The sequence below is a fragment of the Mustela putorius genome, unplaced genomic scaffold, assembly GCF_011764305.1.
Source record: "Mustela putorius furo isolate JIRA1106 unplaced genomic scaffold, ASM1176430v1.1 tig00000596_pilon_pilon_pilon, whole genome shotgun sequence".
Taxonomy (NCBI): Eukaryota; Metazoa; Chordata; class Mammalia; order Carnivora; family Mustelidae; genus Mustela; species Mustela putorius.
This window is the reverse complement of record NW_025421428.1, coordinates 14519806-14535231: the sequence shown is the minus strand read 5'-3', so window position 1 is coordinate 14535231 and position 15426 is coordinate 14519806. Positions and strand designations below refer to the sequence as shown.

The following is a 15426-nucleotide window of genomic DNA, read 5'->3' as shown; positions in this document are numbered from 1 at the left end:
GAAGGTCGGATTTGCCCCACAGCCTTTCCAACGTGCTCCTTCTTTCCCTCCCCCCAGAACCCCCCAGCTGAGTCTCTGTTTCAAGGCTGACCCCTTCTCTAATCTATGCTCTAGGTCGGTCCCTGGTTCTGCCCAGAGCACAGCTTCCTGGAGCAGCCCATCGCCATGCTGAGGAGACAGAATGCGATCAAGACTTACGGGTTCCCCAGGCAGCCCTCTGGGCCCAACTTCTCCATCGTCACCCTGTGGGGGAGAAAAGCGGCCGGATTTTAGAGGTAAGTTCTAAAGCCCGGACAGAGAGGTCGTGCCCCTGCCACTGTGCAACGGATGCTTTGTCCTGGGGCGGCTTCTGCCTCGGCCAGATTTTCTGGTCCCGGTACCAGCCAGGAAGGCCCCAAAATGCCCACACGCCCAGAAAGCTGCAGGAACGGGCAGGATCTGGGGCCCGGGGACAGCGGTCAGGAGGCCACAAACCACAGCTCCAACGAGGAGAAAGCGGCACGGGAAGGATCCTGCGAGCAGAGGATCTGGTCGCCTTGATGGGTGACGAGAGGGTTGAAGGACAGAGGGACAGAAGCCAGACAGACACGGCAACGGAGCTCGGGAGCAGGGGGGAGGCCACGTGATGGGGGGGCAGGCAGGCAGGCAGGCAGGGGAGCAGGGAGGGGAGACGACGAAGACAAGTGACAGGACGCCAGCGGCAGAAGCCGGGGTAGAAGGGGCCTCGGACGATCACCAGATCCCCGGGCCACCCCCAAGGTAGCCCAACCTCTCTGCCAGGGCCCTAAACACGGCGGGGGGAGGAAACCCGGATGAGTCTTCCTTCCGGCTGCAGAAGGAAAGGCTGCCCAGGCTTGACTGGTCCCAGACCAGGAGCTGCTCGTCAACACCCGCTTCTGTCTGTCAACGCGCCGTTCCCTTCCCTCCTCCACACATGCACACGCACACGCACACACCCAGGCTGCACGTGAGCATAGGTGGGCATCACGCATACGCACGCACACTTGAAGTCGTGCCCGCACACATGCACACAGGTACCCCGTGTGCACACATACATATCCACCCGCACGTGCGCGCCCAGCCCTGCACATGCGTGCACACACACAAACACACACCCCCAGGAGGACCCTGCTCGCCTCTCCCGTGGCGCAGGGAGCTGTGCTGGGCACAGACGGGAGAAGGGGTGGGGACAAAGCCAGCCTGGGAGCCGCTGAGGACAGAAGCACGGCCGGGCCTGCCCTCCCGATGCCATACCTGCTCCCCTTACACTCGGGGCTTCTAGACCCTGTCCCTAAAACACCCCTAATACCCCGAGACACGGTGTAAGTGACTGGGGTGTGAGGAGGCGGGGCTCAAAAGCCCCCCACGCTTCTCTACCACAGGACAATGGTGCTCTGGTCTCTCACAGAGCCGCAGCCCCAGGAAGAGCCACCGGACAAACTCACAGACCCCGCAGAGCCCCCAGGGGAGGGCTTCCCCCCACCACAGCCCCAACCTCGCCCCCCACCTCCAGAGCCACCCACTCCAGACTCTCCCCCTCTCCCCAGATCCCCAGGCTCTGCACCCACAGCCTGCATCCGAGCGGAGACATGGAGCTCACACTTGCCGACACGTCTCCAATGTGACTTGGGCACCTGCCTCCCGGAACTAGGGGCTCTTTCTGAGACAGGTGACAGCTGAAAGCCACTCGCAGACACCACGCAGGGCAGGACCAGCAGTCACGTGTCTCAGAAGCGGCTTGCTGGCTGTCCCCACATCCCACAGCTTCACCCTCCCACCACCCCCCAAGGCACACGCTTGACGGCCAAGCGCTCTGCTGCCAGCATTTCCCAGCGGTTCGCAGCCCAGAGCCCCCGAGGGGACAGGCAGGCAGGGACATACCCGTTCTCCATCGTCTCCGGGAGGTCCTGGTGGCCCAGAAGGACCAGGGTCACCCTAGGAAGTCAAGCAGGGTCGGCATTAGGCACTTGGGAGCAGACGCCTACGACTGTCCCAAATGCCCATCTTTCTGTGATTCCGACTGTGGAGGTCCTGAGCCCAATGGAGACTCCCAGAGCCACAGGAAGTCCGTTAGGGGAGCTGGTGTCGGGAGGTAGGGTCCGGGGCAGGTCCACGGACACGGGGCCAAGGGACACGGCAGCAGATCCGAGCCACACCCCACGAGCTTCTCCATGGGAAGCCGGGGAGCACCCCAGCCCCACAGGGTCCCCTAAGAAAGGGCTGCCACGCTGGGCAGCGAGTGTCCTGAGGCCACCAGGCCCCCTCCCACCCATGGAGGCTTTAGGCCTTGCACACAGTCGGTGCTCAACTGTCCGTCGCACAGTCGGGCCCTGACCTAGCGGGTGCCTTTGTGCTGGTCTCCGTGTCGCCGCTGGAGAACTCAGACAACGCAGCGCTGGTAAACCGCTAGGGCCAATTCTCAGCACACTACGGGATGTGACGGGTCACCCCCCGCCCGACACGACCAACCAGCGTGTGTGCACACGCACGGCCACACACGCACACGTGCCCGCCTGTCCCCAAGGTGCCGAAGAGACGCATCGTCTGCTTCAAATGGAACAGGCAAGATAGAAAGCGTCCGGCAAGTGGCCCAGGGTTGTCGCGTGGAGACCGCCTCCCACGGGGGGAGAGACGGGGCGCGGGCCGCTGCACGCACCTGCCCTCGTCCGCAGCAGCCGCGTGGGCCGTGCGAAGAGTCCTTGGCCGCTCGTGCTGCGCCAGGCCCCCCGATCGGACGGCGGGCTCACCCTCAGCCTCCTTCACCCCTCGAGTGCGGAGCCCGACGGGCTCTTTCATTAGAAGCTGCTCAGGAGACACCCGCGCTCTCCGGGCTGACCTTCCGGGGTCGCCGTGGCATGGGTTTCCACTCCCGCCACCTGGGGCTGGAAGCGACCCGGCCCCAGGCGAGAGCGCTAAGGCCTCCCGAGACGCGCGTCCATCAGGCTCCCCGAGCCAGAAATGCACAGACGGACACTCACCCGGTGGCCCTTCTCTCCCGGCAGTCCCGCGAGGCCGTCGAAGCCGCGGTCACCCTGCAAAGGAACGGGGGCTCCTCAGAGACCTCGGCCGCCGGGCCTCGGGCCGCACTCAGGAGCAGTGCGTGCCATGACCCCAGCCTCCGCTCCCCACACACCCCACTGCCTCAGGCCTATGTCCCCAGGCTCTTTTCCCCCAAACACCAGCAAGGCCCAGAAACACAGACTTTGTCTTTGGGCCACTTTGTCCTTGGATGACTTTGTCCTTGGGCCACAGACTCTGAGCCTCGTGGCAGAATGGCCACGGCCGTGCTACCGTCTTGCTCACTGCTACGCCCTCAGCGCCGAGCTGTGCCCGGCACATCAGCTGCCTGTGCTCATCCGGCAGATGGCCTGACCCGGGCTGCCAGCACTGTGGCTCCCAGCCACCCCGGGGTGCCCCCGGGAGCCCAGGTACAGAGCCCTGTCTCGGGGATGCTGCAAACCACGAGGGAGAGGCCGAGAGTATCCGGGCTTAAGTGTGCTTCTGCGATTGGAAGACGACTGGTCTACGGGGAGAGATCCGAGCCGACTTTCTTCCCTCCTACCGCTCCGGGCACGCGAGACCAGAGCCTCACCAGAGCTCGGTGTGTGGGGGGAGCACGTGAGCTCATCCGTACCAGTTACTAAGTGGGCAGATGGCTCGGACACCTGCTAGGGCAGTGACCCGGGTCCCGGCCACTCCAGGTAGCAGGAGCTGTCCACATCACCGCGTGCTCGCTGGGGACGTAAGCCTTTCCTCTGTGCCGCACGCAGTCCAGGCCGGCTCTCCGGGGGCCGAGACGGGGGCCCCCACGCTCAACCACATGCACTGTCTACCTGGTCCCTGCCATGCCGAGGAGCAGGTGGCCCAGCACGGGACAAGAAGGCTCCCTGCCCGTGCACTTGGCCTTCGTGTGTCCCCTCCCCCAATGTGTCCCACCGTGTCACCTGCCCTTCTATGAAAGGGTCCGTGGCTGGGATTCTACCCCCGCCCGCCAAGCTCACCACCCACTAGAAAGGAGCAAACTCTCTGCAGTTGTCACGCCTCCCTGTGACAGTCACCCCCGCCCCCGGCCCGGGCCTCGTGCCAACATGTCGGAGAGACTGAGCCAAGCAGCACCTCCCACACCCCCGAGCCCCCACCCTGGATGAGCGTGGACCACCGTCACTGCACAACCAACACACTGGCCACGTCGCCGGCATGACGGCAGCCATGGCGGCCACGGCCGTGAGGACCCCGGGAGGCGGCAAGCGTGGCCTACCTTGGGGCCGGTCTGTCCAGGCATCCCTCTTGCTCCGTCACTCCCTGCTCGGCCCTGGAACAGAGGAGGCAAAGTGTCCCAGGGACCCGTGAGTGGGGCCTTCCTGGGAGGCCCGGCAGAGTCGCACAGCCCCACGTGGCCGGGCCGGTCGAGAGGACCCAAGCCCAGGCTCCTGGGGCTGCTGTGCGCTTCTCCACGTGGTTCCTGTCTTTGAGCCTCGCCACCTGAAATGCCAGATGCGGCGATGCCTCTCTGTGTTGGGGGTGAGACCACGGCGCCACGCCGCAGGAGAGCCAGCAGGCAGCGCCGTGTGGCCACGGGACTGGAGGTCTGAGGGTCTGTGGCTCCCGAGAGAGCGTGTCCCCACAGCAAAGCCCAGGCCACCGCCCTGCCACTGTTCAGAAGCTGGGTTACAGACAGGAGTCACGGAAAGCAAGTGCCAAGGATCGGTCCCATTGGCCACAAAGAAAACTGAGCTGCCCGTGGTGGCGGATCTCACGAAAGCCACACGCCTGCCCACGTAAGCAAGACACTCCGTCCACGGGGACCACTCCCGGACCCATCACTTCCAGCCACTCCCAGGAAACCGCAAGGACAAGCCCACGGCCCCCACCTGACTGGCCACCGGGACAAAGGGCAGGGCCACTACACAGGCCCCACGGCCACCCCGGGAGAGCCCTGCCAGCCTTGAGGCGCCTGGACAGGGACGGAGACTCGGCCAGGTACCAACTCGCTAACGCACGATGTCGGCCGGCTGAGGACAAAGGGCTGACCCGGACCAACGTCCTCTCTCCTCACGTGTCCCACGTGCCGCTGATCAAACAAGGCCACCCCGGCGCACTCTGGGCCCCTGGGTGCTCTCACCCTGGGCCACGGAACCCCGCCAGCCCCAGGAGGACCTGCACTCGGCCTTCCCCGCCTTCCGCATCCCTCCCACGCCAGCCTGAGGAACCGCTCCCGGGGAAACGGGACAGTTTACAGCGTTTGCAGAGACTCACAGAAACCTTGAATGAAGTAAAACTCTTGCCAGAATCAGAACCAAGACAAACCCCAAACTGTCTCCCAAGAATCACCGAACTCCGGCACCGGTGGCCCGCGTGGAAGCGTGGGTCTGACCCTGCATGGAGCCTGGATGCCCCCAGCATCGGAGACCTGTGTCCTGAGGCCACACGAGGGCCGTGCCCATCACTCCCGCTCACGACCACTGTTAGCCCCCTGCTCCCCCAAGGTCCCGTCCGCCCCGCAAGCTCTCCAGGCAGAACGGCCAGGCAGCCGCAGGGGACAGCACTCCTCGGAGAGGCTCACACCCAGAATCCTGTCCTCCCACACCCGAAGCCTCCTCTGGCTGAAAAGACCCACTGGTCTGGTGTGATGTGAGATCATTAGGCTCTCCCTGGCTTGTCTGGACGGGGATCGTTGTTGTATATTAAGTGTAAACACACGCCCCGTTCAGCAGCCACGGTCATATGGACACAAACTAGTAGCATCCGCTAAAACCGGCCCCCAGAGTCCCAGGGACCCTGGACATCAGCCTGGCCTTCCCCCCGCCCCCTCACCACGCTGAGGCCATCTCCGGAGAAACGAGTCCGCCCCAAGGAAACAAGGCCACCGGTCGCTCTGTCGTCCCCGGACTTGCTCCCCAAGGGCCTGGGAAGCTGCCTCAGTTAAAAACGTTTGTGAAACTAAATTAATGTGCTCAGGACAGCGGCACCAGAGGTGGGGGAGCCGCACCTGCCCCAGGGAAGGGGATCCGGCCTTGAAAATAGTCGCCCTTCCGCGGGAGGGCAGCAGCCGGGCCTGGGGGCCCCGAGCAGAGCAGACTCCCAGCCGGCGGGACCCGCAAAACTCACCCTTCTTCCAGGCTTTCCAGCGGGGCCAGGCGGGCCCTGCACACCTCGGGGTCCCTGTCCGGAAGCAAAGACGGCAGTGGGTCAGGCTGGGTCCGTGTTTTTCAGAGGCAAAAGCAAAGCCTTGCCCCCGTGCTCATCAAGCCAGCCGGTGGGGGCTCGTGGGCAGCAGCGGGCCGGGCACAGACCTGCTGCCCAAGTGAGGGCCCGAAGAGGCCCAGCCCGCCGCCCCCCGGCTGTCCCGCAGCTGTCCCGCAGCATGGAACAGTTACGTCTGCCCCACTCCCAGCTGCGCACAAAGCCACAATTCCCACCGGCTCCCTGGAAGACATGCAGTGTAGGAGCCTCCATTCCAGCGGCCTCCACCTCTGAGGCACACGGGGTGTCCCCCCCAGCAGCGGGAGTGAGATGTCTACGTACCTGAGGCCCCATGTCTCCCGGCTCGCCCTTCAGACCGCCACTCCCCGGAGGGCCCTAGAGAGACACGGTCTGGGTTACAGAATGCACATCAGACCTCTAGGAATGGGTCACCCCGTGGGGCAGGGCTCCCCGCTGAGAATCAGTGGCACTTGCAGCCCTCAGAATCTGAGGGACGAGCAGTAACTTTCAGGGATGTGGGTGTCCCCTTGGTTTTGAACAAAACGCTGGGCAGTGCAGCGTACGGGCCGGGAGCCATGAGGCCCACGCCGAGCTTGTTTCTCTCTCCGGGGTGAGTGTGACTGGGGTCTGTCACGGCCCGCAGCTCAGGGCAACGGGGGGGCATCCTTAGGGCCCACGACAAGGCAGGAGCCGCCGGTGGACAGGAGCAGCCCCGAGCCTGGCCTGATGGGGAAGAGACTGGCGCAGACCCGGGGCAGAGCCAATCCACCGCTCCCAGGGGAACGGGCACGGCCGGTGTTGAAATCCTGTCTCTTTGCAAACATCAAAGGCCACCGGCACTCCCTGGGATCCCGCTGGCCGGCCCTGCGTGTGCTCGGGCACACCCCATGCAGGGCTTGTGCAGCTGTGGGGGGTGGCACGTGAGAAATCCTGGGTCTGTCCCCACTCAAGTGCTCTTGACTTAGGAAACGTGACTGTGAAGAGTAAAGACACTGGAAAGCAAGGCTCCCTGGGTCAGGAGGAAAATCCCAGGCAGAGCAGGTGTGGCAGGTCTCCCTGTGTGGGCGACCACAGCCCCACACCCCCGGCCCCCTCCCCAGGACCCTTGGACCCATCGGGGTGCTGCTGGTACATCAGTGGTTGGTAAGAGCTTAAGGGTGCTCTCTCCGGGTGATCCCGGGGCCAGAAGGGACTGACGAGGGACGCCCCAGCCCTCACCACGCTCCCCCACTCTCCCCACCAAGGACTCACCATGGGGCCGGGCCTTCCGGTAAGACCCATCGGGCCAGCAGGCCCCCGCAGTGCCAGCTACAAGAGAAAACAGGGCAGGCTGAGAGACAGCGGGGTACTGGTCCTCACGGGGGACGCTCCACGGGCGGGAAAGGCCCGACGGGACATGCCAAGGACGGGGGCCCCTGCAGGAGGGGTCAGACGGAGCTCGAGAAACCCGGCACCGAGTCGCCCCTGGGGCCTGAGCCAACCACGGATAGAACGGAGAAGGCGGAGGGGGGACCTGGGCGTGGCGTGCCCCCGCTGTGGGGGTGGGTTACCTGCTCCTGTACCCCCCAGCTGGCGCCTGCACCCTGCCCCGGCCAGGCAGGCCCAGCCGGCGAATCGGGCCACGGGCACGGGGCAGCATCACGTGCACCATTTATCCCGTGGCCACAGCTCGCCGCGCGGCCGGCCGGCAACTCCGTGTGCGCCGATCCCTGCCGTCGCCCCCGCCGGCCACAGCCGCAGAGACATCGCCCAAAGAGGGGCTATTTAACGGCTCCCTGAGATGCCCCATTAGAGGCGACACCCCGTGGGATGATCAGCCACCCCACAGAGCCGGGCTTTGCTCTTGTCACCGGCAACCAGCAACCGGGAGCGTTGTTAGTTAAAACCTCAGTTCACTCGCCAGCTGGTCTGCAGTGAGGGGAGCCGCTGGGAAGCAAAGGGACTCCCCACGCCAGGCAAGGGGCTTTGGGGGCCACGGAAGCTCTCCCAGAGGCTCTGTCTCAGCCCCACCCCACCGCAGGAAGCCCCTTCCAGGTCTGTCCGTCCCCGGAGCCCTGCGGGGACAGCTGATGGTCCTGTGCGTCCACATCCTGGAACCGGGACGCTCAGCATGGACGAGGGAGCCCTGAGATCCCCCCTGCCCCTTTCCCAGTGCAGGCCTGGGCCCAGCTAGACGTAGACAGGTACACGCCCCACAGTGTCCTGATCCCCCAAGAGGCAAGCCCCCCCCCCGCACCAGGGACGCAGACGCCACTTACCCGGGCCTGCTGCAGGATAGCCTGAGCCTGGGACTCCTGAGCCGACACCATGGGGCCTTTGGAGCCGGCGTCACCGCCCCCTCCAAAGCGGAACTGCAGATATGAGATGGGGGTCACCCAGGATGCACCGATGCAGGTGCCCATTCTGGGCCTAGGGCCTCTCGGGTGACCGCAGAGCCTTGGGGAGTCTGCGTGGGCAGCATCTGGCACTAGATCCCTCCCAGCACCGCTGCTCCAGCCCCACCAGCCAGCCTCGGCCCTGGGGCCCCCTGGAGACCTGCCCCAGGTCAGGGGAGAACTTTCTGGCTTCTGCAGCAACTCGCCCTGGGACCCCGCAGCCCCCACGTGTTACAAGAAAGAGCCTGGGGCCCCGTGCAAGTGCTGGCTTTGCCAGGCAGCTCCCGGCTCACATGGTGTCTCCCAGAGCTCTGCCCAGCCTCCCGGGCAGCACTGGGCCGCCAGTCAGAAGCCTGCCGTCCAGGCCAGCACGCCACACACGTGCCCTCCTGGGCCTGGGCTCCCAGTGAAGGAGACGGCAGCACCAGGTCAGGGCAGGGCAGGCACAGGGAGGAGCAGAGGGCAGCGTGCCCAGCTGGAGAGTCCAGCGGAGAGGGACAGAGGGCGCTCGGCTTTCTCACAGAAAGCCAGACTCCCTGCCCCTTAGGTGGGCCGGTCCTGGACCCCAGCAGAGAACTGGAGACCTTGGCCACCAGGGTCCATTCTGCACATCGTCAGGAACGCCCTCAGAGGGCCTATTTCTACAAGGCGGCCCACATCAGGGTGATTCTGTGGCCAGGGGACCGGCCCTCAGACGCTGAGCCCAAGGCGCCCTCCCCACCCCCGGGTGAGCCCTGAGACCCCCCGGATGAGGGTACTCACAGGCAGCATGAGCATGGTGCCAGGAGGGCCAGGCAGTCCGTCAGCCCCAGGAAGGCCTGGGCGTCCAGGGGGACCCTGTGGACAGAGGGCCCAAGACAGCTGGGTCACAATGCAACGGGGACAGAGCAGGGCTGTGTCCAGATGAGGAAGTCAGAGCCACAGCCCGCGAGGAAATGCACAGGGCAGGCACAGAGCAGCAAGACCCCATGGCACAGAATGTTCCAGAAGCCAAGCGCAGGAAGGGAGGGACACTGGCTTTGGGCAGATGAGGACAGGCTTCTGGCGGGGAGGGACGAGGAGGGAGGGGCTCTGGGCAGGACCCGGAGCGGTTTACGGAGAGGTGGGAGACTGCAATCCGGGGACACAGGGGACACTGGGGGGGCGGGCAGCGTCCACCACCCAGAAACGCGCCTCCAGGCCCGCACACCAGGCGGCAGGGCCGCCCCCAGGGGACCAAGGCCTATGTCCTCCATCAGCCAGTGCGCTGGCCCTTGTGACCCGGTCCCCACCAACTCCTCTGTGAATGCTTGGACGGAAGGCGAGGTGGCCTAAGTGTCCACTTGCTGGGACAGATGCAAGGGACGTCCACAGGACACAGACCCTTCTCGAGCAATTTCAAGAGCCCGTGTGTACACAGCCGATCCCAGGGCTACCGCGGGTCCTGTTAGTCTGGCCCCAAAGGCAGGTCCCAGTCAGACGCCCCTCGACAGGCCTTCTAGATGAAACCTGGCCTTTTCCAGACTCAAATGTAAAACAAGAAAGACGGTGTATTTTCAAAAAAACAAAAAAAACAAATGTTTTCTCTCCCAGCTTCCTCACGGATCCTGGCGGACTCCACGGAGCCTGAGCACGAAGCTCATTTCGTGTCCAGAAGAAGGCCTGACTCCCTCTTCCTGACCAAAAGGGACCCCCACTGGCCACAACCCAATACACCCATGGGCATCGGACCCAGCGCTCTGCAGCAGCACGGCTGCCCGCAGACAACGGCGCTCACACCCAGGAGGGCAACGCGGCAGGCACGGCCGGCGACACCCATCACTGGTTGCCAGCCAAGAAGACCGAAGACCTGCGGCTCCCCAGGCATCACCCGAGGGACATGGACTGTCCACGCCTGAACCCGCAGGGGCTTCTCCGGTTATCACACCGTCGACGCGGTCCCCGTTCTCAGGAGCTGCTGTAGAACACGATCTCTACAAAGCAGGGAGAGCTCCTCTCTTCCCCGCACGGGAGCCAGTGCGGGCAGGACGGCTGGCGGCACGCACGGCAGCCCGCACGCAGAGCGCACGCACGGGTGTGTGGGGCGTGCGTGGGACCCCAGGGCTGTCCCCTTCTCCAGGAGCCCCCCCCCCCCAGCGCCACCGGCACTAGGCCCCTTCTCTTCGCTGCGGGCGCCTGCTCACCAGCTCAGTGGCCGTAGAGCTGCCCGTGCGTGATGGGCCCCTTGGCGCCCCTGCCCGTCTTCCACGGGCGCAGGCTGGGCGGTGGGTGCCCGGGCAGCTTTATCAGGGAAGTCCCGGAGGCAGAACCGCGGGGTCAAAGGTCTGCTCCCAGACGCAGCGGAACTGCCCTTGCCTGCCATTTCGGAAAAAATCCGCAGAAAACAACAAGTGTGATCAAAAAAGAAAAAACTGGGAGCAGGTTTGGCCACCAGGGTCCCCTCTTGGAAAGCCGGGTGCCCTCACCGCCGGGCCTCGTGCCTCAGAGGCCGTCCTGAATCAAAGCCCAGTGCAAGATCAGGGTCCAGGTCTGCCAGGGACCAGACGCTGTCCCCGCGGTGTGCGTGTGGCTGGGCGGCGCGGGAGGCCGTGTGACCTGGGTCCCGCAGAGCCCCCACCCACCACGGCTTGCAAACCGTCAGCAAACCTCTGCCAAGCGCCGAGGTCTGTCAGGGGACGCCTCTGTCACTTCCAGACCCCGCGGCCCCTCCACGTGACCGACCCCCGCCCCCGCCCCAGCCACCGTGCCCGCCGCACACCCACCCAAACCGCGAGGCCCGTCCTCTCCAGGCAGTGTGCCAGGCCCGGGGATAAACGTCCATTAGGACACACACACGCTCCTAGGTTCTCCTGTCCGCCGCGTAGCCATCTGGCCGCCGGCTCTGACGGGCCTGTGCCCCCGTCCACACTGGTCAGACCCACAGGAAATCAAGCCCCGAGGCTGCAGTACCCCCGAGCCCCACCAGGTGGCAGAGCGAAATCGCGGCGTCCCGGCTCAGCCCTGTCCAGCAGCAACCCCGGGGCCGGGCGGGGACCTGGGGACCCGGGACGCGTCCTTTTGATGAGTCCTTCTGACCCGGGGATGTGCGCCTTTGATCTGGGGACCTCAGACCTGGCAGGAGTCCAGGGTGAATCCCTTTGACTGGGGACCCCAAGACAGGTCCCTGTGACCGGAGGACCCCGGGATGGGTCCCTGCGGCCCAGAGCAAGCCCTCCCGTGCTGGTGCCTGATCCCCAGCAAGGAAGACGGAGTGAGGGGAGGGTGAGCGCAGGAAGCTCCCATGCAGGTCCGGACCCCGCGCGCCGCGGACAGCACTCGTCACCGTCGGGCTAACCTGGGCCGCGAGGCCCTCCGTGAGCCGAGCGCAGCGGCCTCCGAGGGAGCCTCGCCGCGGCCACCTGCCCCAGGCGCAGGGCTGCCGAGGACGGCCGCTCCCTGAACTCCCGCAGACACGGACACAGTAAGGTGGTGGGGTGAGAGGCAGCGGCGTGGGAGGAGAGCTGACGCGCCGGCCGCCGGCTGCACGTACGGGGACACCGGCCGCGGAGCGGAGAGACGCAGGGACAAGCCCCGAGAGCCAAGTGCTGACCGTCCTTACCCTTTCTCCGGGGTCACCCGCTTGTCCAGTGGGGCCCATCGTTCCCGGAGGTCCTGGGAGACCCTGGAATCGAAAACGAAATCAGGACAGGAATTCAAAGGTTCAGCCACGGGGCAACACCCCAGTCCCGCCCCGCTTCCCTGGGGGTGGCGGAGACGGGCCCCTGGGGGCAGGGTCTGCAAAGAGGGGTCAGTGGCCCCCTCTTTCCCACCCCCTGCTCCCAAGCACCTCCCACAGGCCTGGGACGGGAGATAGACACTCACCGCGGGGCCTTCGGGGCCCGGCGGCCCCTCCATGAGCATACCCTGGAAGAGATAGGAGACAGTGTCTGAGACCCCAGGACCATATCCCTCCTGAGATCCCAGAAGGCACCTGGGTCCCCCGCAGAACCTGCTGGTGAGGCGGACCCCACGAGGACCACAGACCGGTGCCTCGCGGCACGCCAACCAGGAGCCCAGAGCAGGAGGGAGAAGCCACCAAGTCCACAGGACACGGGCCGCCCCCTGCAGAAGCCCCTCACCCTGCCGCTGGCCTGCACGGCCGACACCCCAAGTGGGGACAAGGCCTCCGCATCAGCCTAGACCCCAGAGAGGCCGTGTGGGTAGCTGAGGGGTCCGTGGACAGAGCTCCCTGGCCCTGGGTCGGGGTGGGGGGTGGCCCCGCTCCCCTGCATCCACTTCCAGCCCTGTCCCCGAGCGGGACTCTCCGCTCTCCTAACCAGTCAACAGCAGGCCGGGCAGCGTCAGCACCCTCCGTGTCTCACGCCCACCTCGGGCGCCCTGAGACAGTGCACACCCTGCAGGCAGGAAGGGGTCTCCTGCCCCCGCAGGGATTTCCTCGCCGAGAACGCAGCGGGAACAGCATCTGGGGACCCCGGGACCAGCTAGGTTCTGCCTGGCCTGGCTGAGCAGGCCTCCACCACACTCGGGGCCCGCAGAGTGGACAGAAGTGCCCTCCTCCCCACAATTCTTGAGCCTGCAGGGACAGGGCTCGGGGCCACATGTCCCTGGCTCCAGGGACAGACCTCCTGCTGCTCTCCCTCCACCCAAAAGCAGAGAAAGCACAGACTGCTTTCCTCCAGGACGGTGCCCAGACTTCCCTTCCAAAGTGAACCGGGCTTTAGAGAAACGTGTCCCCGCCCCCCCCACCGGGGGGACAGGGGACAGCCTGGGCCCAGCTGAGGCTCAAAGACCTGCACTGGTGAGGGCACCGGGCCACTGGGCCCTACGACCTCCCAGCCTCCCCACCAGGGCTCCCCAGTCGCCGTGAAGACGTGTTTACACAGACAGCTCATCCGGTGGCTTTCAGATTTCCTCCTCGGACCAAGGCAGCTGGGGAGGCTCAGCGGGGAGCTGGGACCGAGTGAGGGACCTTGGCCACGGCGGGGCCTGGGCTCCAGCTCTCTTCCCAGACACTGGCGGCTGTTCTCGGGTTGCTGGGGCCATGCCAGCCACAGATCTCCCGGGAAGCTGGGCCAGAGCGGTCCAGGGCGGCCTGGAAAGGAGGCCAGGCACCAGGACGAAGGAGCCAGCAGACAGGGGCCTGAACTGCCCCGTGGCCGTGCACGAGGAGGAAGTCAGGTTGCTGACAAGGGAAAGTGGCGGACGTCCTCTGGGTGGCTAGCCCGGTCTACACCCCACCAGGGTGCAGATGCCAGTCTCAAACCTCAGCGGGGAAGGTGACTGAGTGACGGCCTCAGCCTGGGCCCAGCTGGAAATAGCTCTCAACGCAGGTGCATCCGCCCGCTGAAGAGCCTCAAAAAGCAGGTTCCTTCTGAACCACCGCAGAGAGGAGAGACGGCGCTGCGTAGGCCTCCCGGGAGCGTTCACCGGGGTACCATGAGACACAGTCTGGGGATGGGTCCCTGGAGTCCCAGGATGCCAATAAACCCGGGTCCCCAAGGCGGAGAGGTCTGCCGCCCTCTCAAGGAGCCACGGACCCTGCTAACAAACGGCCGGAGGTGTGGCTGGGAGGGCCAGAGGGGCTGGTTCCGAGGGCTCCACGGACAGGAGTCGCTCTCCCCAAAGGGCAGGCACCGGGGCAGGGAGTGGGGGCCCGGAAAGCGGCGGCCACCCCACCCTCTGTGGTCAGCGGTCAGCAGCAAGAGCCACGCTGGCCAGTTCCCGGGACTTGGCCTCTGTTTATGGAACTAACACTCAGGGCATCTCTGGGTTGAGAGGTTCTGACTGTTTACACGGCATCCCCAGGGGCCCTGGCGAGGGCCTGGAGGACTCAAGAAATGGACTAGGGATGGGGCAGGACTGAACGCCCCGGCCAGAGGAGGGAGCCCTCCCCTAGCTGTGTCCGGATGCCCCAGCTCCCCAGCCCCCAGATGAGCTGGACCTCGTGCAGACACACTGTCTGTGCTGGACCAGCCCTCCCTCTCCAGCCCCGCCCCTGCCGGCCCCCAGTGGACCACCCTGGCAGCCGGGGCACCACGGCTCTCCTCCAAAGGTCGGCCGGCAGCTGTGAGCAGACAGGAAGCACACCCAGATGGTGCCAGCCTAGCCCCTCCCCCGCACCTCCCTGTCCTGGGGCCCCACGCTCTTCCCACGCAAGATGGCCTGCCACCAAAGCCACGCGGACCCCACAAAAGGAACCCCGAGTCAAGAGCAGGTCCATCTGGGGACCCGAGTGTCCGGGGACACGTGTGGTCAGTGAGAGGAGCCATGCTCAGGCCAGGACCCCGTAGTGACGGCAACACACCCGCTGTCCCGCCGGGGAGTCCCCACCCCAGCTGCTGGCTGCCTCCCCACACTCTTCCCCTGTGGCTGGACTTGACATCAGGATTTTTCACGTCACTGAGCAAGGGGTGTCCTGGTGCTGGTCCTGCCCCCTTGGCACCTCTGCACCCTTCCCGTGTACCCCCATCTGCCGCCCTCTTCCTTGGACCCACAGAAAGCCCTGGAAGGGGATGTCCTGACCGGTTGTGTGTCTAGTGGCCACAGCCCTGTGAGGCTGACCGGTTGTGTGTCTAGTGGCCACAGCCCTGTGAGGCTGACCGGTTGTGTGTCTAGTGGCCACAGCCCTGTGAGGCTGACCGGTCCCATCCTCGGACAGGCCCGGAGCAAACACCACAGGGGCTGCCTTCACCACTCTCCAGACGCTTCCAGGGGCTGGGCATGGGGCCAAGCCGGAGGGCTGTGCTGAAACTCTGCCCACTGGGCATTCCCCCAGAGACCGGCCCTGTCCCGTCTGCCCCGGCCACTCTGGAGAGGCCAGCAGTGAAGGTTCTAGAAGTACCTTCCCAGGTCCACGGGAGGACGGAGG

The 15426-nt window shown here is 65.6% G+C and overlaps 1 protein-coding gene across 2 annotated transcripts in view; it reads right to left on the bottom strand.

Moving 5' to 3' along the window:
- The window catches only part of COL5A1 (collagen type V alpha 1 chain), a 138263-nt gene that overhangs the window by 60516 nt on the left and 62321 nt on the right, over positions 1-15426 (bottom strand). For both annotated transcript variants that reach the window (XM_045082847.1, XM_045082848.1), the window contains exons 10-20: positions 12420-12461; positions 12157-12219; positions 9342-9416; positions 8463-8555; positions 7456-7512; positions 6526-6579; positions 6109-6162; positions 4259-4312; positions 2979-3032; positions 1882-1935; positions 199-243 (exon numbers count right to left, since the gene is read on the bottom strand). In XM_045082847.1, the coding sequence (XP_044938782.1) occupies positions 199-243; positions 1882-1935; positions 2979-3032; positions 4259-4312; positions 6109-6162; positions 6526-6579; positions 7456-7512; positions 8463-8555; positions 9342-9416; positions 12157-12219; positions 12420-12461 (645 nt within the window). The remainder of the gene's footprint in view (positions 1-198; positions 244-1881; positions 1936-2978; positions 3033-4258; positions 4313-6108; positions 6163-6525; positions 6580-7455; positions 7513-8462; positions 8556-9341; positions 9417-12156; positions 12220-12419; positions 12462-15426) is intronic.